Source organism: Desmodus rotundus, chromosome 12 (genome assembly GCF_022682495.2).
Source record: "Desmodus rotundus isolate HL8 chromosome 12, HLdesRot8A.1, whole genome shotgun sequence".
In the NCBI taxonomy this organism is placed as follows: domain Eukaryota; kingdom Metazoa; phylum Chordata; class Mammalia; order Chiroptera; family Phyllostomidae; genus Desmodus; species Desmodus rotundus.
The window spans coordinates 65,938,088-65,965,469 of NC_071398.1; the positions used below are offsets into that span (position 1 = coordinate 65,938,088).

Sequence of the window (27,382 nt, forward strand, 5' to 3'; positions counted from 1 at the left end):
GGTGCTATTGAACAGCGACTCCCAGTAAAATTTTGGCACACAGCAGGAGCTCCCTTCCGTATGCTCAGACCTGTCCCTGAAAGTAGGCAAGCAGACAACTCTGGCTCATAAGTGGGTGACGTGCGGGGAGATGTCAACAGAGCCAAGCGTTTTCTTGACATGTGCATCTCTCTCCTGATTGTGTTTGTGTTACTCTTTGTTCGTTAAATTAAGGGGGAATAGTAATACCCTAATTTACATCAATAGAAATTCTTATAAGGGTTTATTGATTGAACTGATAAGCCCCTCCTGGTCATTCACTATTCATTTCTAGTTTTTTCTTCTATTTTGGCCTGCCTCGCTAGGAATCCCTGGCCTATACCTTGATACCCCAAGTATCTCTCACTAGTTTGATGTTTTTGTTTGATATTTTCACTTATAGCTCCATTTCAATGAAGTAAGGATTTGCCTCCATGGGAGAGCGATACGTTAAGCTTTTGAAAAGGTAGTCAGTAAACTACCTTCCCATGTGGAGCTAGTTGCCGGGGAGCATTTTTTTCCAGGGCAGAGCTTGATGGAAAGAATGGTAGAAACATTGAGAGTAGTCGGGGCCTAGAGGGGGGTCCAATGGGCCACATGGAAGAAAATGGGTAGAAGGAAAGTTGAGAGGAATTGAAGACAATAGTCACTTAGCAGCATGTGACGTGGCTTCTTCTGGGGGCACCTGCTGCCTCTCACTAGAAACTGCTTTCTGTTGTTGTCACCCTGGTGCCCTTCTAGCCTCACCTGCTCCATCTCATCAAAGTCATATCAAGTGCCCTAGTCCCGGAATATTATCTGTCAAAACCTAAATACTTCCCCTACAATAATAACCCATAAGTGGTTGCCAATAAAGTTTGAGAACTGCTCATATGGAAGGCAAAGAGAAAGACAGTGGTCTCAGTCTGCTATCACTCACATTATGGATGAACTGAGCACTTCTTTTGTCTTGTTCTAAAGAAGGAATAGAGGACCCAGTAATCCATAAAGCTCTTTTTTGAAGTATTGTTTAGAGTTCTGGGTAAGGGACTTTACAATTGAAAATGCTAAAAATACCTCTTAGGCCAGGCAGCTTGATTTGAAGGGAAGAGATAACGTAAGGCTGAAGGTCAAGTTATGACTTTGAGAAGACACAGGCATTCACTCTGTCGGGGAGCCGTGCTTTTCGGTAGACTCAGGGGCTCCTGCGATGCTAACTACAGACCCCACTTCTGGGCCGTGACTTAGCCGCTGTGGCCCAGCAGACAGCATCAGTAAACAAGGCTTCCTCGGAACACCTGCCTGACCCTCTCTTAAGAGCAAACTTCCAAGGACTATCTCGGCTCCCACCCTTATTGTGTCATCATCTTCAAGGGCATCCAAGTACATAGCAGTGAAGACCCGTCAATAAGAAAGTGTGAGAGTCTGGGCTCAACTGCACGTATAGATGAAAGAACAGAGTGGAATCATGGTGAACAGGACTGCTCAGAGACAGCTTCATGGGGAAAGACGGATTTTTGCTTAAGGACAGGTAGAAAAGGGAGGGTGCAGCCAAGGTTCTGTGTTTGTGACTGCTAGTTTTCACTCATGGCTGCCGTACTGAAACCCCTGAAACCCCAGAAAGAGGAAATAAAACAAGGTTAAAAGGAGCAAGGAGCTCAGGCATGGAGAAGTCTGGATTAGAGCAGCCATTTGGATGTATGGAGACTTCGCCAGCTGGAGGGAGGTTGGGAATTATGTGTTTCAGCAATGGAACCAAAGCACATCACATATGCCATTGGGCAGAAGCCTTATTATGCAATAACATCCCCTGCCCACTTCCTCCCCCAATTAACAGTGCACAGACTGAGGTCACTGTGCCGTTAAAACGAATGTTCATATACGCTGGGCATAGCTGGTGGTCAATTCTTCGATTCTTCACTTTGAAGTTTGAATCATCTGTTCCTTCAAGTGTGTTAATACTTCTGAAACGTTTTAGCCTTTGGCATCTAGATTTGAGCTTCCCCAGATGTTTGTGGTATACATGATTTCTGGTCCTGGCACTCAGCTGGTATGATGCCTCTGCCCGGTGCTCACGGACAAGGCCAAAGAATGAGCCTGGGTTGGGAGTGTCGATGCTTTCCGTTTGCTTTCTTGATTTGGCTCCGCAGTGTTTTCTTCTCGCAAAAGGCCAGTTGGGAACAAGCTGAGAATGCAGCAGGGAAGACTTGTTCCAAAAGTCCTCTGGGAATTAAAAAATTAAATTTTCTATAGGTTGTATTCCTCCACCAATGACCAGTATGATTTTGGGCAAGTTATATACCCTGAAGATAGCCACTTACCCACACTTCACCTCTGGGTCTTCATCTGAAAAGTGAGAGGCCTTCAAAAACGATGATGTTGAAGTTTTCCTTCTGAGATTTGAGAATTTGGTATTCCCTGAATAGTAAAAGTCAGGCTTTTTGACACTGGAGCAATGGGTTTGTCCACCTGGACAAATGTGGGTTTTCCCCACACTCATCTGCCTCGAGCCCACTGTCACCACTTATGTTCCCGGATGGGGACATGCCAGGCTGGTAAAGCCTAGCGGAATTTCTCTAAGGAACTAGACCCAAGCACCTGGCCCATGTTCGCAGTCTCCTCTCATGTCCTCCCATTCATTCATCCATTCATTCAACAGACATTCATTGAAGGCCTGCCATAGGCTGGGTACTACTCTTTAGACCCTGATCTATGACTTTTTACCCATCTTCCCTTACACTCACTTTCTTTGACAAACCAGGCAGACAGCAGTGTAGGAAATGTGTATTTAATCATTCTCTCGAGTGATCAGAACTATAAAATCAAGTTTTCTATACCAAATGTAATACAGTCGTGGTGGGTCCAGAGTGCCAGGGAAGCAGTGGTTAACATGTGAAAGGTGTGGGTAGGGGGCTGGAAAGAAACTATTTTTTCCTATCAACACTGCATTTCTCCAGGCCTCATTTCAAAGGTGTACTGTCCCTGCTTTCAGATTCCTCTGTGTGTTTCAAGGAAGGTATCGCCTTAATTTGAATTTTGACTAGGCAAGGTTCTGAGATCTAAATTCAGAGTGAGAGGACTTGAGGTGGAACCCAAGCAGCTCTCTCACATAGCTCTATTTGTAGAGAAAAATTAGGGAAGGGAACTCAGAAGTGCAGCCAGCTGCAGGTAACCCCATCAGAAATTCCTGGTTGCCCCACACTGAGTTCTGGCTCTCGGGGCTAGGACAGCAGCCAAAGAGACAGAGGCTAACGCCTGTGTTAAAGGTCCTTTCTGTTCTGCTTCAGGGTCTCCTAGCCTCAGCGTGGTTGACATGTTGGGCTGGATAGTTCTTTGTTGTGGGTGGATGTCCTGTCCATTGTGGGGTGCTGAGCAGCGTCCCTGGGTTCTATTCCCTAGATGCCAGTAGCACCCTTCCCCCACAAACTGGGACAACTGAAGTTGTCTTCAAACACTTCTAAACATCCCTGCGGGTTTGCAGAATTGCCCTGGCTGGGTGAGTCTCCCTGCTCCAGATGCTGTTGAAAGCTAAGGCCATCACAGCCCTTGAGGGCCAGAGAGGAGAGGCCTCAACCCTTGTGATGACTTAATTCATGCCCCATACAGTCAAGGGGAGGGGCCTTTCCGAGACTACTCAAGGATACGCATCATCTGAGAAATGAAATGGCCTTCGTTTTTAAAAAGAAGATACTCAGATAATTTAGAAAATGTGCCACCCCCCTACATTTTTTATGTTGAAATTACAATCACTTCCCACGTTTCTTTAGTATTTGTTAGGTGGGAAGAGATGCCAAGACACTTGGAAGCGTCATAATGAAAAGTGAATCATTTGATCTGTGGCTAAGGTGCAGCCACCTCTGAACTGTGAAGTGGCAGCTGATTAGCAGCTTCTTCCTGATTCCATAGAAGTTTAAATGTGGATATATTGCAACAGAAACTTTCCGGGAACTTCCTCAGAGCAGCCACACAGCAGGGTAACTAAAGATCCTGAGACAAGGGGCGCACTCTCCCATACTCTCACTCCCCACATGGGGATGGGTGAGGGGAGGTCCCTGAGATATGGGGGGGGTACGCTTGTCTCCACATGCGTTTTATTAATACTCAGAAGTCTTAACACACTCGTCTAGTTCAGATGAATTGTTTTCCCAACTTTTAATACATGTCTCTGAGGATAGGTTTATCTTGTTCATATTGAGTCTTCTACGGTTTGCTTTTGGCTTCTTTTTGCTTCTTGATCTTTTATGTTCACTCCAGCCTTTTAGATATGAATTCATTTCCCCCAAGAAATATCAAACTAGGTCATATCTTGTGGTGAAATAGTTCTGCAGGTTCCTGGGATTCTGGAAATAACAGCAGTAAGACACAATTACAACCACCCGGCAAACGTTCACGGAGAACTGAACGTCTGCCTGCCACTGTGGGAGTGCATTTCTCATTCAGGAATGGCCTTGTTCTCTGTACTGGGATGGTGTATCAAGGCCGCATGGCACCACGTGACGCTAAAAGAAAGGAGACAGGGCTTGACGTGTCCCCTTCAGGGCGGGGGTCATCCTCAGAGCTGACGCTGGGGCCTGCCTGCCTCTTGTGAGGAACACAAGCACGCACTGAGCTGAACCCCGCACCGCCCATGATTCTCCTCACCTGTGGCACCAATGCCGTTGCTTGTCTCTGTGGGGCCAAGGCACGTTATTTTAGGTACAAGGACAGAGACAGGAGTGCCCAGCTGACGGCAAAGGAAGAAGAGACACCCAGGGAAGCCTTTGAGTCCAGCAGCTCTAGGTGACTCCGCCTTTTAATCTCAGAGTCTGCAAAGGGAGAGAGAAAGTTCAGGGTCGTAAAGGAGAGGCTGGATGTCTTCAGCTGTACCCAATTTGGGGGCAGTTTTGTACCCCAGTCTCTACTTTTCTGTTACTGGCGTAAAAGTCAAGCTTTCCCTTTTTTCAAAGAAAGTTCTATTCTGTGGCCCAGTCCAGTTAGCATTCAGCCAAATGAAAAACTATACCAATGAAGAGATAATTATTGGTTTCCAAATAAAGAATAGGCTGAACAAATAGCCATGGCCAGTCCTTGGTTTCAGATACATTTTTTCCTCTAGGCAGTGACCTTTACAGGTTCTGTGTTATTGACTTTTTTGACATCACTACACAGTGATGAGAAAGTATTGTTCTCATTTTGAAGTAGAGAAAAGAAGTGAGGAAATTAAATTACTCTTTACTCTATTTTCTCCCTAGACAGTCTGATCTCATTTAGCTCATTTTGTCTCTGACACTTCCTAGCTGTGTGACTTTAGTTAATCTATAGGTGTTTCAGTTTCTTTATCTATAAAGTAGGACTAAAATGACAATCAGCCTTGGCTGGTGTGGCTCAGCGGATCGAGTGCTGGCCTGCAAACTGAAAGGTCACTGCCAATCAGGGCACGTGCCTGGGTTGCAGGCCAGGTCCTGAGTTGGGGGTGTGTGAGAGGCAACCGACCCAAGTATCTCCTACACATTGATGTTTCTCTCCCTCTCTTTCTCCCTCCCTCCCCCCTCTCTAAAAATAAGTAAATAAAATCTTAATTAAAAAAGAGTTTTTTTAAAAAAAAATAATAATCTGTGTCCCAGGATTCTCACGAGGGTTAATGAGTTAATACAAGTAAAGCACTTAGAGTATGTCTGGCACATAGTAAGTGCTCAATAAATGTTAGCTATGAAAACAACAGTAACAGTGGCCCTACTCAGGCCTAATGAACATTGCTTCCATTAGACTGGTCATTTCCAAATCCACCTCCTTATTGTGAACTCTGTCCTGAGCTCCACATCTGGGTTTACAGTTGCCACTGTATGTATCAGTTAAAAAACATAATTATTCAGTAAATATTTTTGAGCCATCTATTATTGGGGTTCAAAGGAGTTTAATAAAACCCCCCTTTCTGGCTTAGTTCTGAATCAGTTAAAGAGTAGGACCAAAACAGTGAGGCAACTAGAAGACCAAAATATCACCTTTGTTACCAATAAACCCGAAAAAGGATGCAGCTTTGTCTGCAGGGACGTGAGCTGCAGCCCAGACATCTTCAGGTACAGGCAGCACCAGACTGGGGCAGGCTCCCTCCTGCAGGGCCGATTCTGCCCCTGAAACATTAATAGCTTGGAGGAGCAGAGTAGGAGTTATACTTCCTGAGGGTAGCTAGAGAGACAAGAAAAAATGGGGAGCTGAGCTACTTATGTTTGGCTTCTTCTAATAAACTCACCAGTCAGATACATTAGTAATTCTTCCTTCTCTGGTGAGGCATAAAAGACAGGAGAACAGAGAGGCTAGAAGGTTACATTGGAGGGAATCTCTTCTCATGGGAGGGAATCTCTTCTCATGGGAGGGAATAGGTGGAATAGGGATGGAGCGCTCTCCCCAAAACCTTTCATATGCTGGGTAATTGTGCTAACCCTTGGACATCTCTACCTAGGTAAACAGCAGCCACTTTCAACATCTCTAAAACCCTCATCTGTTTTCTAAACACGTTGCTCCTGATTTTAATTGTTTGTTGGTAGCATTACCAGCCTCCTAAGCAACCTGGGTAGAAATATCACACCCATTTGACTTGCTCTTTCTCTTGTCTTTCACCTTTGTCGTAATAAGTCCTATAGATTCTTTTCTTTTAAATTTTATGTATTGGTCTGAGAGGGAGTGGGGGAGAGAGAGAGAGGGAGGAAGGGGGTGGGCAGGAAGAGAGAGCGAACTCTTGATTTGTTGTTCCATTTATTTATGCATTCATTGGCTGTTTCTTTGGTTCTTGTATGTGCCCTGACTGGGGATCGAACTTGCAACCTTGCCATAATGAGGATGATGCTGTAACCAACTGAGCTACCAGGCCAGGGCTTGCAGATTATTTTCTTCATTAAGTTTTGATTCTTCTACCTTTCTTTCCCATGGCCACTGCTCCCACTAAGACCCTCATAATTCCTCCCCTGGATGCTGACATAAGCTCCTGACTCCATGCTTTCCTGTTCCGTCAAAACCATTCTTCTACTGTAAACCCAGGCCCGAACCTGCCTCATCTACTGAGCCACTGCAGTCATGAGCCACACTTTCCCCCAGGCACCATAGCTGCCCTGTGATTAACTTCTCTTATGACAACGGTGCTGTTTATCTCAGTATTTATTGGGACTTAAATACTGCTTTTTATATATTTGGTACACAGATACTTATTGAATGGATGGCCTGAATTACCCATATAGTCAGAGAACAGAGGATGTAAACCCTATAGCCTCATCTACTTGTTTAAAAACATGTTTGTTGATACCAACAGTATGATTATACATTGGATATCATAGTAGAATATTAAATTAATTTCCTCATTTTAAAAAGTGTTATTTATTTATTTATTTTCCTCTCTTTTTTTCTTCATCAAAAAGGGTTTTATAAAAGATTTTATTTATTTATTTTTAGAGAGAGGTGAAGGGAAGGAGAAAGAGAGGGAGAGAAACATCAATGTGTGGTTGCCTCTCAAGTGCCCCCTACTGGGGTCTTGGCCTGCAATCCAGGCATGTGCCCTGAGTAGGAATCAAACCAGTGATGCTTTGGTTTACAGGCCCGAAGTCAATCCAGAGAGCTATACCAGCCAGGGCAAAAAAGGTTTCTTTTTTTTTTTAAATATATTTTATGGATTATGCTATTACAGTTGTCCCATTTCCCCCCCTTTATTTCCCTCCAACCTGCACACCCCCTCCCACCCGCCTTCCCCTACTTTAGTTCATGTCCATGGGTGGTACATACAAGTTCTTTGGCTTCTACATTTCCTATACTATTCTTAACTTCCTCCTGTCTATTTTCTACCTGCCATTTATGCTACTTATTCTCTGTACCTCTTCCACCCCTCTCCCCTTCCCACCCTCCCTGTGATCTCCATTTCTGTGATTCTGTTCCTGTTCTAGTTATTGGCTTAGTTTGTTTGTTTGTTTGTTTTAGGCTCAGTTGTTAATAGCTGTGAGTTTGTTGTCATTTTACTGTTCATATTTTTTATCTTCTTTTTCTGAGATAAGTCCCTTTAACATTTCATATAATAAGGGCTTGGTGATGATGAACTCCTTTAACTTGACCTTATCTGGGACGCACTTTATTTCTCCTTCTATTATAAATTATAGCTTTGCTGGATAAAGTCATCTTGGATGTAGGTCCTTGCCTTTCATGACTTTGAATACTTCTTTCCAGCCCCTTCTTGCCTGCAAGGTTTCTTTTGAGAAATCAGCTGATAGTCTAATGGGAACTCATTTGTAGGTAACTGTCTCCTTTTCTCTTGCTGCTTTTAAGATTCTCTCCTTCTCTTTCATCTTGGCTAATGTAATTATGATGTGCCTGGTGTGTTCCTCCTTGGGTCCAACTTCTTTGGGACTCTCTGAGCTTCCTGGACTTCCTGAAAGTATTTCCTTTGCCAGATTGGAGATATTCTTCTTCATAATTTTTTCAAATAAGTTTTCAATTTCTTGCTCTTCCTCTTCTCTTTCTGGCACCCCTATGATTTGGATGTTGATAAGATGTCCTAGAGGTTCCTAAGCGTCTCCTGATTGTTTTGAATTTTTGTTTCTTCATTCTGTTCTGGTTGAATGTTTCTTTCTTCCTTCTGCTCCAAACCATTGATTTGAGTCCTGGTTTCCTTCCTGTCACTGTTGGTTCCCTGTAGATTTTTCTTTATTTCACATAATGCGACCTTCATTGCTGCCTGGGTCTTTTTTATGCTGTTGCAGTACCCAGTGAGTTCCTGGAGCGTCCTGATTACCAGTGTTTTGAACTGCATATCTGATAGATTGGCTATCTCTTCGTCACTTAGTTGTATTTTTCTGGAATTTTGAACTGTTCTTTCATTTGGGCCATTTTTTTTTCTTCATGGGCCTGTTATGTAGTAAGGGGCAGAGCCTTAGGTGTTCACCAGGGCCAGGCAACCCAGGTTGCTGCACTGTGACGCTGTCTGTGGGGGAGGGGTTTGAGAGGGAACAATGGCACTTGCTCTGTTCTCTGCTGGTTTTCAGTCACTTCCCCTGCTACCCATAATCAAATTGGGCCCTTCTGGTGCTGATTCCTGGGTGGGTGGTTTGTGTATATTCTAGGCCCCTGTGGGTCTCTCCAATGAACTCTCCTGTGAGGCTGGAAGTTTCTCCTGCCGCTGCCTCAACCCCCACAGGTGTTTTCAATCAGAAGTTTGAGGCTTTATTTCCCCTCGCTGGAGCCCTGGGTTGTGGGTCTGTCTGGCTCCTCAGTTGTTCCTCCCGGTTTATCTGCACATGAATGTGAGACCACCCAGCCTGCAAGCCGCCGCCTTGCCCACCCCAGTCCTCCAGCCACTGCCTTACAGTGAGTCCTCTCCGCCCAGCTGCCCGTCTCCGCCCCTCCTACAGGTCTAGATGAATGTTTCTTCTTTAACTCCTTGGTTGTCAGACTTCCATACAGTTTGATTTTCTGTCAGTTCGGGTTGTTTTTTATTTTTAAATTTGTTGTTGTCCTTCTTTTGGTTGTGTGAGGAGGCATAGTGTATCTACCCTAGGCCTCCATCTTGGCTGGAAGTCCTAAACAGGTTTCTTTTTTTAATGAGGAAATTAAACCATGTTTGGAGCCCTGGCCTGTGTGGCTCACTTGGTTGGAGCATTGTCCCTTGTACCAGAAAGGTTGAGGGTTCAGTTCCTAGTCAGGGCACATGCCTGAGTTGAGGGTTCAGTCCCCAGTTGGGGTACATAGGAGAGGTTCCTGGTCAGGTTGCTTATGAGAAGGAACCAGTCAATGTTTCTCTCTCTGTCTCTCAAATCAATAAGCATGCCCTCGGGTGAGGATAAAAAATAACAAATAAAAACATGTATGGAGGAATTGTGTTATTTATTCTTAAGCTTTGAGCTATGTCATGCTGCCAGGAGCTGTGTTTAGTCTTGTGCTGATGCCCCCAGTAAACACGTATGGAAAAATAATCTGCTCACTGAATAAAAGCTGGGCTCCCTTTCTGTGGTTTATTCGGTTCTTGCCCTTTCTATCCGAAGGCATTAGTTATACAGTTTGGAGCCTTTTATTGAGGTCTAAATTTAGACACTGTGGTTAACACCCATTATTTCAAATGCCCAGTGCTCCATTCCCCTTCTCTCCCGGGAAGGCCTTTCATCAGGTACCGAATGCCTCGTTAGTCTAGGTATGGGCAGTTGGCCCAAGGTGAGTCTTTCTGGAAATGTAGAATAGGACTGAGGGACTGAGGTTCAGCCTGGTTATGCTCTTGAGGGAAAAAGATTTTTAAAGCTAGGAACTGTTGGCAACTATAAGAAGAAAGAGTAAATTACAGAGTAAAGAGAGAATACAATGGAAATGAATAAAATGTACCTTGGTTTCATGACACATCTTGACACCCTTTTAATAATTTCCCCTTTTAGCTTAGGTTTGAGTACGTTTTCTGTTATAGGCAGCTAACAACATTCTAACCAGTACAGTCACCAATTTGTCCCACAGGATAGTGGAAGAGCTCTCTAATTGTTTTTAAAGATTGTACTTATTTACTTTTAGAGAGAGGGGAAGAGAGAGAGAAGGGGAAGGAGAGAAACATCAATGTGCAAGAGACACATGGATCAGTTGCCTCTCACACGCCCCCAACCAGGGAACTGGCTCACAACCCAGCCATGTGCCCTGACTGGGAATCAAACTGGTGGCCTTTCAGTTTGCAGGCCAGCACTCAGAACAGTGAGCCACATCAGCCAGGGCTCTGCTTTTTTAATTAAATATTTTTTATTGTAGTAAAAAAGAACATAAGATAAAATTTGCTATCTTAACTATTTTTAAGTCTACTGTTCAGTAGTGTTAAGTATATTCATATTGTGAGACTGATCTCCTCAACTTTTTCATCTGTATCCATTAGGTGATAACTCTCCTTCCTTTTCTGTTTCCCCAGCTCCTGGTAACCATCATTTCACTTTGTTTCTATGAATTTGACTACTCTCGGCACCTCATATAAGTAGAATCACACAGTATTTGTTTTTCTGTGACGGCTTATTTCACTTAGCATAATACCCTGGAAATTCACCCATGTTGTAGCATGTGCAAGGATTTCCTTCCTTCCTAAGACTGAATAATATCCCACTTTATGTTCATACCACATTTGGTTTAGTTATTCACCTGTTGATGGACACTTGGCTTGCTTCCTCCTCTTGGCTGTTGTGAATAATGCTGCTGTGAACGTGGGTGTGCAAGTAGCTCTTGGAGACCCTGCTTTCAGTTCTTTTGAATGTACACATGGGAGTGGGGTTGCTAGATCACGTGGCAGTTCTATTTTTAATTTTTTGAGGAGCCTTTGTACTGTTTTCTAGTGGCCGCATCATTTTGGAATCTCGTCTACCATGCACAAGGGTTCCGACTTCTCCTCGCCCCACCAACACCTGTGGCCTCCATTTGCATTTCTCTGATGATTAGTGATGATGAGCATCTTTTCATCTGCTTGGTGGCCATCTGTATATCTTTTTTTGAGAAAAATCTATTCAAGTCCTTTGCTCGTTTTTTAATCAAATTATTTGATTTTTTGTTGTTGTTGAGTTGAGTTAGTTGTAGGAATTCTTATGTATTCTGCATATTAACCATTTATCAGATGTATGATTTGCAGATATTTTCTCTTGTTCCACGGGTTTTCATGTATATAATTTAAAATAAAATATAACCTGATGAAAATATGGTTTATTTAGTTAAATTCAGCAAACATTTATAGGGAACCTGCGATGTGCAAGGTGTTCTGTATGGTGCTGTGCTTGATACAAGACAGCAGTTCTCCTGACCTACTCCTTCCACTACAGTCTGAATTCATGTAGCCCCAGGATGATGATTTTAAAAGTCCCGATTCAGTCTATGAACGTCCTGGGTGCTAGCTCAGTCCTAGGTTTTGTAGGCACTAAAGCACTGCAGGGAGACTAGAGTGCTGGGCCTCCCTGGTCTTCTCAGGCTGGAAGGCCACTTCAAACTAGAGCTTTCAGAGTAACCCTGGGCCAGTATTAGTGGGAGCATGAGCCAGTCCTGGAAGCACTGAAGAGGACTAAGGCAGACCCTAAGACCTTTCGTCTTCAGATTGAAAGCCTTCTCAAAGGCAGGCTAGAACCAAGCCAGTGTTGGAGGACTTTTCATATAGATATTAACTGAATGTATCAGAGATGTCAAATAATCATCACTTCCCCACTGCTTCACCAAACCAGTCCTACTGAGTGAGGCAGGCCTCAGAATCCTAAATGAACACTGTTCTCCAGGCAGTAAGAAGGCGTAGAAGTTGAAGCTTAATTGCCATCTTTGACCTATTATGCCATGAATAGTGTTTTGTATTAGTCTTCTTCTTATGGAGTATAATCCCAACTGGAACTGTGATCAGGGTCTTTGTGAAGAAAACTCTGGAGCTTTCTGTGCCCTGGTGCGTAATATATCTATTATAGAAATTAGACTTTAATTGGGGTTTGATTCTCACCCCAATGAACCCATACGAAAAGCACAGAGGAACCCACCTGTCACTTTAATGTCCCCTGTGGCCTTGGCAATGTTGTTCTCGATCATACAGGAGTATGTGTTGTTGACTGTGACATTGTAGAGTACAGATACCACCTTCATGGTCACGTTCTCAGAGTTCAGCTCAAAGCTGGTGTTGGAGACTCCTGAGAAGTTGGTTCTCGGGTCAACCTGGGATGTCCAGACCACTGTAGGCTGGGGGAACCACCGGGGAGCCACGCACCGAAAGCTCTCTGAGCTGGCGTTATAGTCCACATTCATCTCTGGGATGCTGAAGGCTGCAGGGTTGAAGGTCAGAAAGAGCAGATGTCAAGGTCAGAGAGGTAAGACAATGTAGGCTTTGAAGTACTAGGTTTTAAAAACACAGCAATTTCTGTCATTGAAGTGACGCAGTACTTCACTTCCCCAGTGGGTTCTCTGTGTGTGGCCTATTGTACTCCAGATGCAAATAATGATGTGCTCACGGTATTGCTGTACATCACAACTCATTGGTCAACGTCACAAACTCCAGAGACTTAAGTTCTGGGTATAATTGTTACATTAGATAAATTTCTCCAAGTAAGTGGAGTTCCAGTGATTACAAAAAAATAAGTTCATTCATTAGGGAAATTGGATATTTTCCCAGGTACCTGTGAAGCTTCCTGGACTTTAGGTATTGTGCTGCCTGGAGAAAATAGTCAGGGTGGGAGGCAGAGGGAGAAGGAAGAAACAAACAGCATTCACCGTCACCCAGGGAAATCCCACACGCAGGCCTCGTCCTCGTGGGGATTCGGAGCTTGCCTGGGCAGAGACTGTCCTGCTGTGGTATCCGGAGCTAGAGACAGGTGTTTGTTTTCTTCCAAGATAAGATGCTCCTCACTGGGGAGGTAACTGCGTTCTGAAATTAAGACTAGCTTCCCCGTCTATCTAGGCAGACATATACTTGTAGAAAATGTTAAGGCCTGGCCTTTTGGTTCCAAACTGACAAGATACAATTTATTAACTGATTCAGCAGCTTCCTTTGCCCAGGACTGTGTTGGTGCTGAGTAGTGAAAGAAAGCCCTTGTGTTGCCCTTAAAGAGCCCGCTCTCACTAAAGGAGAGGGGACTCACATGCCCGGAGCAGGCAGGGAACAAGCTCGTGGGAGGTGATCCGGGAAACAGCGTTCCTGGCAATGAACAAAATTTATTGAGGGTGTCCCCTGTGCTGGGTGTCAAATTCCAGACATTATTTCATTTGATCCTCGTAACAGTCCTAGGGATATTTATTATTGTCCCCATTAAAAAAAAAAAACACAAGCTTTTAATTTTGGAATAATTTTAGATTTATAGAAAGGTTGCAACGCTAATACAGTTATTGTGATTTCTCATCCAGGTTCCCAATGCTAGCATCCGAAATAACCATGGTGCATTTGTCAAAACTGAGACACCGTCGCTGGTACTTTACATTAATTAAACTCCAGGCTGTATTTGGATTTTACCAGTTTTTCCACCAACGTCCTTTTTCTGTCCCAGGATCCCGGCCAGATTACCACATTGCATTTATTTGTCATGTGCTCTTAGGTTCCTCTGGCCTATGACAGTTTCTTATCTTTCCATGTTTCCCACGATCGTGACAGTTTTGAGCACTGTCCAGTATTTTCTGGGATGACCCTCCATTGTGATTTGCCGGGTGTTTTCCTTGTGATCAGACTGAGGTTATGGGTTCTGGAAAGGAAGACCGTAGGAGGTGAAGTGCCCTTCTCATCATTTCACCTCAGAGGGTGGGTGCTGTCAGCCTGTCTTATCATTGGTGATGTCACCTTCCATCGCCTTGCTAAGGCCACGCCTGCCAGGTTTCTTTGGAAGCAGGACTTCACTAAGCCTAAGGGGGGGGAGGTGGGGGAGGGGAAAGTATAAGCTCCACTTTCTGCAAGGGGAGAGATCGAAACACATTGTTTGGAATTCATCTGTAAAGATTTGTTTCATTTGTCTCATTTTTACATATAAGTATGGGCTCATCTGTATGTTATACTTAGAGTTATAATTTAATACCATATTGTTTATTTTGTTCCTCAAGTTGTTCCAGTTTTGCCACTGAAAGTCCTTTCAGTCAGCTCCGCTGTCCCTTTGACATGACCATGCTGATCCCCAATTCAAAATGAAGAAACTGAGGCCCAGGGAGGTTGCCTTGCCCAGGCCGCTGTATTTGCCCAATGCTGGCTGTAGATCTGTGCTTCCAACCATTACATGCACACGTTAGGAGGCCTCCGAAAGGCCTGTGCAGGCTAGCTTAGGCTAGGAGGACTCAGGGTTCTTTCTACCTATCCTTCAGGATGCCTCTCAAATTCTCTCCACGGGGGCTTTCCTATCCCTTCCATCCCTATGTGTTGGATAGATTTCTTTCTTCCTCTGAATCCTCAAATCACTTCATTTGTACTTCTCTTACAGCATTTGATACACTCTACCAAATATTATAGGTATTTGCATATTTTCCTCATGGCTGCCCCAATGCTCAACTCTATAAGCTCCACACTGTGAGCTCTGCCAGAGGAAGGGCAAATCCTCTTTTTACTCCTTATCCAAGCGTCTCTCTGAGTCCCCTGTACATACATTCAGAAAACGTGTGTTAAATGTAGTTGGTGAGAAAGGGTGGATGGCATCGAGGGACAGGTTCGTGAGTTTACAGGACAATGTCGTTGTGTTTAATTACCGTTGCTTCTCAGTAATGAGTCCCACTGTCATGTGTCCCTGGCAGCCCCGATTCCAGCCTCAGGCTAGGGCCTACGTAGCACAGAAAAGTCTCAGCCCAGGTAATGGGCTTCTCTTACTCGCAATAGTGGAGGCTACAATAAAAGAGACTATATTTATTTTAGCAAAATATTTTAGGGAATATACAAGAAAATTCAGAAGAAGCTGGAGTCTGGAACAGAAGCTTTGAAGACCTAATATTCTAGCAGGCTACTTCTGGAGTTGGTGTGCGTCTCGGGCAGCAAGGACGGCCGCTAACAGACTTTGAGGGTCCTGTCTGGCAATAGTCACTCCTGAGCATAGGAGCATGATATCTCATCAGCTAACCATGCTCTTAGACTCAAATACCTTTTGGCACTTTCTTTGCCTCTGTCTAAAAATAACTTACCTCCAGTTTTGTACTCCAGGTTAGCATTCCCCTTGCCTTTAGAAGTGATGATGTAACATTTATAGGTGCCAGCATCTGTGAGTCGCACGTTTTTCAGCCTCAGAGAGGCATTGCCCACTCTCACTTGATCAGCAAACACTGCTGTCCGGCCTCTGAACATTTCATTCTGCTCTGACAGATCATCCTTGCCGTCTTTGAACTCGTGGACCAAGCCCATAACACCTTCCTTTAGCCACTGTATCACGATATCAGAAAGTTTGATGTCAGGTTCAAAAGTGCAGCTCAGGATTCCATCCTCCCCGATGTTCCCGGCTGAGGTGAAAGTCGTCACTGTGATGGAGTGTGTCCCTGCAATTCAGGAAGCAAGGGTCAATGCCAAGGGAAGCTTCAGAGCGTCTACAACGGAATCCTTCATTACTAAAAGCCAAACAGAGACTCCTGTAATAAATTCAAAATATATTAGAATAGGAGAGGCATAGCAAAGAAGACATAAGAAAAATTAAAAGGGCAGGAAGACAATGGTTTTTATAGCTACAGCGGATCTGCCACACAGCTTTTTGAGACCAACCAACCCAATCCGTGAGAGATAACAAGAGGGGAACGTGTTGGACGAGGGGTTTGAAGATGAGAATTTAAGTGCTGGCTTTGTTACTTAGTATCTGTGTGACCTTGAGTGAATCATGTAACCTCTCTGGATCTCAGAAAAATGAAGGTAGTATCTGTCTTACCTACCTCTAGGGTTCCTATGAGGATTAAATCAAATGATTATGAACTAGATTTGTAAACTGTAATTACACGTATAGGTTTTGTTGTTCTTAGTTGACCAAAAGTAAAACCTAGTGTTAACTAAATGTGACCAGGAATTCTAAAGAATATTAAATTCTAAAGTGCTGTTACTTTTTTCAAAAAATATTTTATTTATTTATTTTTAGAGCCAGGGGAAGGGAGGGAGAAAGAGAGGGAAAGAAAGATCAATGTATGGTGGTCTCTTGTGCTCCCCCTACTGGGGACCTGGCTCACAACTCAGGCATGTGCCTTGACTGGGAATTGAACCAGCTACACTTTGGTTCACAGGCCTGCATTCAATCTACTGAGCCACACCAGCCAGGACTAAAGTACCATTACTTTTATCTCTATTTAAATGATGAAGAAACTAAGGCATAGAGGAGATAAGTGACTCAGTCAAGGTTATAGTGCTAGTCATGGCATAATGAAGAATAGTACTTAAATTATGCTTTTGGCCTAAGATAGAAGATATGTCCTCTTCTCCCACCAGTAGAACATACCACCAGTAGAACATTAATCATGGTGCCATCCATGTCCACTGCCTCTTCCCCGCTTGCCCAGCCAACAGCCTACTCAGTCTTTGAAGGACTGACCAGCTGTTCTTTCTGTAAACTGGGGGCTGCTGACTGGGCACACCTCTAAGACCGATTTAATTAGCTGAACCTTCTTGAGAGGCTCCTTCTGGAGCTTGGATGTGAAGCCAAGGAGAGGATGAGTCTTTGAGCTCAAGAGGGTAGTGGGCCAGACACAAAAATGTGTGTGTATGTATATGTGGGGGGAGACTATGAAAGAAAGATGAAGAGAGCCCCCTCATCCCCAGAGCTGCCTTAGATCCTGAGGGTTTTCAGGTCTAGTTCTTGTCCCAATCTCTGAGTACCCTTTAAAAAAATACCTTGTATTAAAAAGGTCTCCACTGACCTGTCTTCCTTACAGCCAAACAATGGGTGCTGAGCATTTCTTAGCTTCCTTATTGGTATTCCTTCCTCTCATCTTTGCCTCCATCCAGTACATTTTACATGCATTAAAATTACAGGTAGAGCTTAAAGAACAATCTGAACATTTTACTTTTCTAATCTTCAGTCTTCTATGGCTCCCAAGTGCTGTGGAGTAAAGTTCAGACTACCCAGCATGGCCTTCAGACCTAAATACTGCATGGCACACAGGAAATGCCCATAAATTGTTCCCCTTACAGCCTCATTTGCTACTATGTTCTTTCATAGTCTTACTGTCCATTCATATAAAGTGATTTATTGATTTTCTGCTTTCAATGGAAAAGTACACATGCAAAGCATACTTGGTATTTTTCAAATGTTAAAGGTAAACGTTATAAACTTAGGGATATTATCTCTCACCTCTTCTAGCCTGTAGGGGGTTGGAATGGTCTAATTGGGTCCTAGGCCTTTATAAAGTAGCTGAAGGTGATGGATGATGGGCAGACCTACAGAAGCTAAGCCGGGTGGATTTATAGTAGAAAGAACAGAGAGCTTCTAGTGGAAGAAAAATTTCCAGTAAAAAGGGCAGAGGAAACACGTGTGCATAGGTGGGGTCGGGAGGATGTTTGGAAGCTTCAGCGTGTGGAGCAGCTGCCATGCATGGCCATTCATGTGGTTGGTTTGGGAGAGAAGTTATGAGAGGGTGGTATGAAATTTTGGGGTGTGATATGAATGCAGCCCACGCCATACCCTGCCTCAGCATTTTCTTGAACACTGTTTTGAAGGTTTAATTTGTTTTCAGTTATTCTTTACTTGACAGACTGATATCCAAGACATCCCAGGCAACTACTGGTTATACAATTATACTATTACTTTCACAACCCTGTTGATCTTGCACTTACAATTTAGAGTTCCCTCCTCTCCGTGATCACCAGTTATCCAAGTTCTCCTTATATTCAAGGCTATTTAGATGGCAGCACCTTCTTGAAACCCTCATGTGATCTACCAAGACAAAATGAATAGACTCTCTCTTTACTCTCCTGGCCACCTTCCTTTGCCTTTATCACAGCAGCTGTCTCCCTCTACCTTGTCTCCAGTCTATCTCCAGCACTAAACTGTAAGCTTTTCAAGGGCAGAAAGTGTTGTGAACATATTTGTAATTCCTACAATGCTGTGGTGATTATTTTATGTGCTGACTACACTGGGTACTGAAACATTTTGTCAGATATTTTGGGTGTCTCTGTGAGGGTGTTTCTGGATGAGATAATATTTGAATGAGTAAATGGAGTCAAGCAGATTGATCACCCTCCTTCTGATGGAAGCCTTAGAGATGGGGCCACCTGGGGCCTGAGGGGACTTCCCAGCCTCTGGAGCTGTGACAGAATACGTTTCTGTTGTTTAAACCACCAGGTCTTGGGCATCTTGTTGTGACAGCCTGAGAAAACTAAGACAGTGCCTAGTGCTGTGTTTCTACAGAGGAAAATAATATTTGTTGAGTAAATGAATAAAAGAATGAATAAATGAATGAATGAATGGAAGTCAGTAGAAATCAAAGGACTGTATAATGGTTCTATCCAGAAATGATTATAGGAGTGAGGAACATTTGGCAGCATTACCACATCTAAATTTGGGGGAAATGTGAGCCAGTGGAAAAGAAGACAAAATACACAGAGATCCTTAGTAAAATCATGGAGCAAATATAACTACATTAGAGCAAGGGTATATTTGATTGTGGTTTATAAAGTGCCATTAAAGTTGATTTGAAAAATTACTTTCAGGAAAAATACATAATTAGCACAGTTTATGGAGAGAATGAAATAGTAATGGCATATCTTAGTTTGGTAATTGTGCTACCGAATTAATTGTGATGTGTTGGCCTGGAGCCCACAGGTGGAGGATTTGTTGAAATACCTCTTAGAGAACTTAATGAGTAAAAGGAGGCAGCTGTGGAGTGCCCCAGGGACCCGCTGCAGGCTCTAGTCTAGACCGTTTAAGGTCGCATTAAAGATGTGGCAGATGGAATGCATGTAATGTTGATTAAATCCCACCCTCTCTATATCAAATCAAGAGGAGGAGTAAAGGCCAGTAAGATCTAACAAAACCCAAGGACCAAACCATTGCTTTGTATCAGAAAGCAGTCAATAAATACTTATTAGGTGAATAAATGATGATCGAAAGTGATAAAATAAAATTCAATGTGCAAGCAACAGCATATAACTATTGCTTTTCACAAAAAGAAATCTGTATACAAACTTGCAAGCAAATATTGGCTCAAGGAGCTATGTCTAGGAAGCACAGACTGGTCTGACAGGACCCTCCAGGTCTCTTAACCACCAAGGGCTCTTGTGTGACTCGATGAGCCAAAGGGCTCTAGGACATGAGTTGAAAGCAGCTACCTATTAATAGAGAATTCTGTTTGTTTAAATGAGTAGAGATTTTAAGGATGCCATTGGCCTCTAAGATTCCATCAAACGCCTTTAAAGTTGGAAGACCCAATCACTTACTGAAAATGAATGCTCTAGCTTGTGAGAGGTATTACTATCACAGCTCTGGTCTGCAGGGAAAAGAGGAGCTGCTGGCAAAGGAGAGCAGGTAAAATTGGAGCCGTTCTCAGGGCAAGCACTATAGGGAACCGTTCTGCCTGGCATGGGGAGTGTAGCCCAGCCCCGACTCGGAAAGGCCAGTGGGGAGCAAGGTCTGGCACACAGGACCTATGCCCACTGATAGGTTCTCCCATGGGGAATTAGTCCTGCATTGTACCTCGGCTGCTATAAGACTTGCTTTTGTGGGGAGAACCAAGATGGCGGCGTAGGTAGACACACTGCGCCTCCTCGCACAACCAGAACTGACAGAGAATCGAACGGCAAGGGGGTCCGACACCAAGGAAATAAAAAAAGAAACATTCATCCAGACCAGTAGGAGGGGCGGAGACGGGCACCGGGGTGGAGAGGACTCCCATGGCTGTGGCGGGACTGAGACTGGCAGAGTGTGGGACGAATGGGGCAGGCAGTCTGAGCACTAGCAGACCCTGCAGCCCCACATTCGCACAGATAAACCCAGAGGGCCGGACTCAGAGTGGCGGAGAGTGGGGCAGGCAGAGCGGTGGGTAGCACCCCACGGCACCACATTTGCGCACAGATAAACCGGACAAATGGCGGGCAGCGAAGCAGACCGCGCAACCTAGGGCTCGAGCGCGGGGAAATAAAGCCTCAAACCTCTGATTGAAAATGCCCGTGGGGGTTGGGGCAGCAGCAGGAGAGACTCCCAGCCTCACAGGAGAGGTTGTTGGAGAGACCCACAGGGCCCTAGGGCGTGCACAAGACCACCCACTCGGGAACCAGCACCAGAGGGGCCCAGTTTGATTGTGGGTAGCGGAGTGAAAGATTGAAATCTGGAGGAGAGTGAAGCGGGCGCCATTGCTCCCTCTTGGCCCCTCCCCCACGTACAGTGTCACAGGGCAGAGACCAGCATTACCCCGCCCCGGTGAACACCTAAGGCTCCGCCCCTTAAAGTAACAGACACGCCAAGACAAAAAAAATGGCCCAAATGACAGAACACTTCAAAGCTCCAGAAAAAATACAACTAAGCGAGGAAGAGATAGCCAACCTATCAGATGCACAGTTCAAAACACTGGTTATCAAGATGCTCACAGACTTGGTTGAATCTGTTCGAAAAACAGATGAAAAAATGAAGCCTATGCTAAGAGAAACAAAGGAAAATGTACAGGGAACCAATAGTGATGCGAAGGAAACTGGGACTCAAAGCAATGGTGTGGACCAGAAGGGAGAAAGAAACATCCAACCAGAAAAGAATGAAGAAACAAGAACTTGGAAAAATGAGGAGAGGCTTAGGAACCTCCAGGACATCTTGAAACGTTCCAACATCTGAGTTATAGGGGTGCCAGAAGGAGAAGAGGAAGAACAAAAAATTGAAAACTTATTTGAACAAATAATGAAGGAGAACTTCCCTAATCTGGCAAAGGAAATAGACTTCCGGGAAGTCCAGGAAGCTCAGAGACTACCAAAGAAGCTGGACCCAAGGAGGAACACACCAAGGCACATCATCATTACATTACCCAAGATTAAATGCAAGGACCTACATCCAAGATTACTGTATCCAGCAAAGCTATCATTTAGAATGAAAGGGAAGATAAAGTGCTTCTCAGATAAGGTCAAGTTAAAGAAGTTCATCGTCGCCAAGCCCTTATATGAACTGTTAAAGGGAGTTACCTAAGAAAAAGAAGATCAAAAATAGGAACAGTAAAAATGACAGCAAACTCACAGTTATTAACGACCACACATAAAACAAAAATGAGAGCCAACTAGGCAAACAACTAGAACAGGAACAGAACCATAGAGATGGAGATCACATGAGGGTTGTCAATAGGGGAGTGGGAGGGGGAGAGGGGGGTAAAGGTACAGAGAATAAGTAGCATAGATGATGGGTGGAAAATAGACAGGGGCAGGGTAAAAATAGTGTAGGAAATGTAGAAGCCAAAGAACTTATAAGTATGACCCATGGACATGAACTATAGGGGGGAATGTGGGAGGGAGGGGGTGGGCAGGATGGAGTGGAGTGGGGGGGGGAATGGGACAAGTGTAATAGCATAATCAATTAAAAAAAAAAAAGACTTGCTTTTGCTAAAACTCCCTGGATTGAGGCAGCAAATGTTTACTGCATATCTCTAAAGTAACTTTCTAAAATGTGTGCTAAACCTCCCAAGTATGGAGTGTAACCAATTCAACCACTTTTCCCCTTGATCTGTAACATCCTTCTCTTTGAAGCAATTAGCAACATTCTTTCCTTTGTTATCAGTAAAAGGTAATCACCTACAGTGAACCTGTGCATAGTAAATGAGGACCATCCTCAATGCAAGGTACCCAGAAAAGCAATAAAAGCCTGTCCAGGCAGGGGGTGGGGCCCTCTCTCACCCTCTCTCTCTCAGAGAACGACCATGCTGTCCCTTTTTCTCCACAGGACTTCCATAGTCCGTGTGAATTTGTCTGTCGCAGCCACAACACACGGGCTCTGCCAGCCAGTGTCCACATCAAAGCACCACTCAGTCGCCCTCTGACGTAGGAGCAGGATCTCTTGGAAAGTGAGGTTACAGGTAGCACAGGGCAAGGATTCTTTACAGAAACTATGATTCTGGGATGCCCAATACCACTGGATAAATCTGGAAAATGAACTTTTCTTTGAAACAACTCAGTAAGACAAGTTCTATAGATTTCAGGAGCGTAGAGAGCACACTAGATGCCTTCAGCAGATGGTCACTCAGCATCTGCTGGAACCAGCTGTCCAGATGGGCACCAGAGCAATGGCTCAAAGGTGGAAACATACAGGCTTAAGCCTGCACCAGCGGAGCCTGGGGTGGCACCTGTGAGGGCAGAGTTGGTGGTAGCAGCTGCGTCTGCGAGAAGAAATTAGAAAGGATGCTGGGCCAGGCCAGATAAAGGAACAAGGCAGGGAAGGAGCAGCAGAGCACAGCGTTTGAGACAAGGTACAGGTACAGGCTGTCTGGGCTCAAGTCCCAGCTCTGCCACTAACTGGATATGTGACCTTGGGGAAGTTTTCCAACTTCTTCATTCCATAGCTTTTTTGTCTATAAAATGGGGATGTTTAATAATAGTAGTTCCCTCAGAGGGTCCCTGAATGGTCTATAGGACACAACACAGGTAAAGGGCTTAATATAGTAGCTGACTTGCCACATGTCAAACTTGCAATCAATAGTATTGGTAACCATTACTAACTGGAAAGATTGCATCAGAGCACCAGGAGGAAAGAAACAATTTATAGCTGCTTTACTTATAGTGACTCATTTTAAGCCTGATAAGAACCGTGGGAGGTGAGAATTATCAGCTTGCCTTTTGTGGACGAGGATAAGGAGGCTTCATGGGATTAAATGGCTTTCCTAAAACCCTTTATCTAGCCAAACGGTGGAGTGGAGCCAGCAGTGAACTCACTCTTATCTGGTACTAAGCCTGTACTCTTTCTATCCTGTTTTGCTGATATCCAGGGCCAGACTGAGATATGTAAAGAGCCTACCCACTAATACAGTATCCCCACCTCATATAAAAATAAAAACAATTAAAAGCTATAAAATAGGTGTAAGAAAGTCCAATAGCTGGTTTTTTCTCAGATGACTACAATTTTTAAAAATATCATTTTTTCCCCATACGATTTGCTCAGTGCTCCTGTTTTGGTGCCATCAACACATGCCTGTTTGGCTTTCTGGGGGGACTGTGACTTTCACCCAGTGCCCAGAGATAGAGAAGTTTTTAGGAGGCTGTGTCCTGTGGTTTCCTGCTCTGGCCTCCCTGACTCAGAGGAGGCCTGTCCTGGTGTGGCCAGGAAATTGTACACGTTTTAGGAGGTGCTATATGAATGCATTAATAACAGCAAATTATTAATAGCACTGATGGCATCAACATAAATATCCACGGCAGCCATTTATTGCACGCATGCGCCAGGCACTTTACAAACACTTTGTCATTTAATCCCCGCAGCTCCTCTGACTGCTTTGCAAGTGACAACACTGTTCCTGGGAAGCTAAGTTATACCTCAGTGGGCACGTCTGGTTAGTATCAGACCAGAGACAAGAACAGCTCTGTCTGATTCCTTCCCCCTCCCACTACTCAGAGCTGTTCAAAGTCAGCCAGTGAATGATTGATAGCACCAGGACTCGATAGGGTCGGGGCCTTTCCACTGCATCTCCCTCCTCTTCAGGGGTCATCCGGGACATCAGCACACCCACACTGGAGGAGCGTGACAGGGAAAAGGCAGCTGAAACTACAAAACTAAAGTTATGAAGTGACAGCTTTGGCCACAGACTAGGTTAAAATAAATGTGTTGGCCTGTGGCAGCTCAAGGAAAGTGGAGCAAAACACTTGCCCTGCAGAAGACAGCTGCTGGCCCAGCTCGCTCAGTGTCTTAATGAATGTGGCGTCCGTAATAGATGCTTTCGAGACAGAAGAGGATTGAGAAGACTGTTCCTTGCACCTGACATCAGTTAGCTGGCATCTGTGCCGCGGTGGCCTCTGTTTCCTACACGGAACAACAGTCACAGCCAGTGTTCTCTTGATCTAAGACCCCTGTGCACAAAGACTCGATATCCTTCACCACTTCTGCTGAAGCTTCAGTGCAAAGGAATCATCTGCCCAGGTCAACCACTGATAGAGTGGCTTGCCCACAGCCCTTTACCTGTGATCCCAGAATTTCTACAGCACTCAGAACCCTGATAAACATTCCGTTTGATTCTCTCAACGACCTGGTGTTACAGTGTTTCCTCCAGTCCATAAACGAGGGAACTGAGGCCCACAGAGTTGAGTGACTAATGTGAGGAGAATACAGTCGGTAAGTGGGAGAACCAGCACTCCGCTCTGCGGCTTTCTGGGTCCCCTGCCTGTGCTCTTTTGCTCCTGCCATCCCGAGGGACCAGGGGCTTACCGGTGAGAGGGAATGGATTGTGGTAACGCAAGAAGTCACATACCTGAAATGCCAAAACCGATGATGAGTGCAATTGCTCCAGCCAAAATAATGATAATGCTAATAATGCTGTGGAGAGACAGAGAAACAGGAAATTACTTCATTCCATCCGACAGGGTGATTCCAACCCAGGTCATATATGTCATTGGTAAGAGGTGCTACATAAAGCACCTCAACTTTCTCTGCAACACAAGCCATTTCCTAGAAACAGGCACCTGGACAGGAATCAACAGTTCTAGCCCCCGCCCCCTGGGGCTCCGAGGCAGGCTGGAGGAGTGGCCTTTGTTTGACTGTGTGTGTCGTCTTGCTTTCCTGCTCCCAGACCAGGCAGGACCATACCAGAGGCTGTTGGCGCAAAACTAATGAGATCTCTGTACCGCCTGGTGCCCCTTGAGGGGCACTGGCTCTGTACTCAGCCCACCCTGAGCATTACTGCCCACCCCTCTTACATCATTAACCTACCTGTTTTGTCTCCTCCCATAGACTTTAAACTCCACTAAGGATAGTGGTCATGTTTCCTTTGTACCCACTCACCCCCAGTCCTCTGCACCCCATAGGTCCTCAACAGGAGCTTATTTTTCTTATGAAAAAGGTAATATGTATTTATTATATAAAGTTTAGACAATACAAATAAGCAAATATTCCATCAACCAGACATAACCACCGTTAACTTCTTAATATGTATCCTACTAGTTTTCAGTGAACAGATTAACTAATGACGTTAGGGAAATAAACAAGGAAGTGTCGCTTACACTTCCCGAGTGCTAGAATTATGTGGCAGACATGCCCGAGGCACCATCTATGGACTGTATCATTTATCCGTGCGATGACCTTATGAGGCAAACAAAGTTACTGTGTCCTTTTTCAGATGAGAAAATGACAGGAAGGTTAATTTCCTTCTCTAAACTCACACAGTCAGTAGGAGGCAGAGCTGGGATTAGAATCCGTCTCTGGAATCTGCACTTGACTACTTCCGCCTCCGCCTCCCAAGGAGGGTGGTGCTCACTAGTGGGGTGTGTCTCTCCTCTCTGCCCAGGGGAGCCCGGGGATGCCAGCTTTAGCTTGTGAGAGTGACTGAGGCAGAGCAGAAGGCGCAGGTCAGAGCTGGGGTGCTGGCAGAGCAGCCCCCGGGAAGCTCGCCCCCTGCTGCCTGCCCTGGTGCACGAGTCATCAGGCTGGTGTCCTCCGCCACACTGTCTTCTTGTCGGCAGGCCACACACTGCCCACACCCACACTGATGTTACTCAATAGGCAGGACAAAAGAAAGGCACAGGGAGGCAAAGAACGATGCTATAGAGAGAGAGGGAAGCGCGAGCATTTTACTTTCTGCCATGAATAGGTTCTTTGTGCCCGGCTCCCTTGGGCTCAGGGATGGGCCCACCAGAGAGAAACAGTAGACTCTCAAGGAGCAGTTTGAGTCAACAGTTCCTCTAGAGGCCATGCCTCATGAGGTGCAGCCACAGGGGCAGCAACTGAATAACGGAATGAATCGTTGAATAATAGGGCAGCCGCAGCTGATTCTAAGAGACCACATTTGACTGCTTCTCTATTTACTCCCCTCACTGCAGCCTCAGTTCTTACGGGTCCGAGTGTGAGGGAACAGCTAGACAAACTCCTAGCAAGAGGCACTGCCCGACCCTCTCAGAGCACTGAGTCAGACAGCAGGTTTGCCTTTGCGACCCAGGGCCTCCCTTACCTGGGGGAGATCACTTCAACGCTCTGAGACTCTGTCTTTACCTTTAAAGTGGGAGTGAGAATAATTCCTGCTTTACCTGCTATCAAGGGTTGTAGTGTGTCCCCTCAAAATTCATATTTTGATGTCCTAACCCCCAGGACCTCAAAAAGTGACCTTAGGTTTGCTGCCAAAATTACCGGCAAGCACCCCGCAGCCAGGGGACAGGCATGGAACAGATTCTCCCTCACGGCCCTAAGACCGAGCCAGGCCTGCTGACCCCTGGACCAGGCCTGCTGACCCCTGGACTGCTCGTCTCCAGAAGCGTGAGACAATAACCGTCTGGGGTTCCAGCCACCCAGGCTGTGCTGCTTTGTTGCGGCAGCCCCCGCAAATCTGATACAAAAGGACTGTTTTAAGATCAAGTGAATTATTTCACAATGAATGTTGCATAATCCATAAGGGGCTATTTGTATACTGCTTTTTGCTATTAAAAAAGCTTAGTTGCAGCTATGTGCTGTAAAATTTATTAGTGAAAGCTAATGACTTAAACCTGGAGAATAATCCAACTGATAATAGAAACATCATAGTGTTTTGATACATTAGAATAGCATGTCCCAGGCTTGGGGCTAAGTGTTCCAAGTGCATTTGCACATTTGTTGGAACTATCAAGTCCTGTTACCCCCTTAATTCTCTCGTATCCTTCCACTGCTCCTGGTCCCCAGCATTATTACAACACCCTCCTCTCAGTCCCCCTGCTTCCAGTCTGGACCTCCACTGTTCACACGGCCAGAATCAGTGGTGGCTTCAGAATTTCTACATACCAGTGGCCTAGGGGAGACGACCTGGTTGAAAGTGGGGGATGGGGTGGTCACCGAGGCGGTGTAATGCTGTGACCACGAGCATGCTTTCTGGACCCAGCCTGCATAGGTACAAGTCC

General features: G+C 45.0%; 1 protein-coding gene across 1 annotated transcript in view; it reads right to left on the reverse strand.

Moving 5' to 3' along the window:
* Positions 1-2,732: 2,732 nt before the first annotated feature.
* VTCN1 (V-set domain containing T cell activation inhibitor 1) overlaps positions 2,733-27,382 on the reverse strand; it is a 53,239-nt gene continuing 28,589 nt past the window's right edge. Inside the window, exons 2-6 of the mRNA XM_024570598.4 lie at positions 24,775-24,839; positions 15,568-15,915; positions 12,471-12,749; positions 4,639-4,802; positions 2,733-4,337 (exon numbers count right to left, since the gene is read on the reverse strand). Of these exons, the coding sequence (XP_024426366.2) occupies positions 4,684-4,802; positions 12,471-12,749; positions 15,568-15,915; positions 24,775-24,839 (811 nt within the window). The 3' untranslated portion in view covers positions 2,733-4,337; positions 4,639-4,683. The remainder of the gene's footprint in view (positions 4,338-4,638; positions 4,803-12,470; positions 12,750-15,567; positions 15,916-24,774; positions 24,840-27,382) is intronic.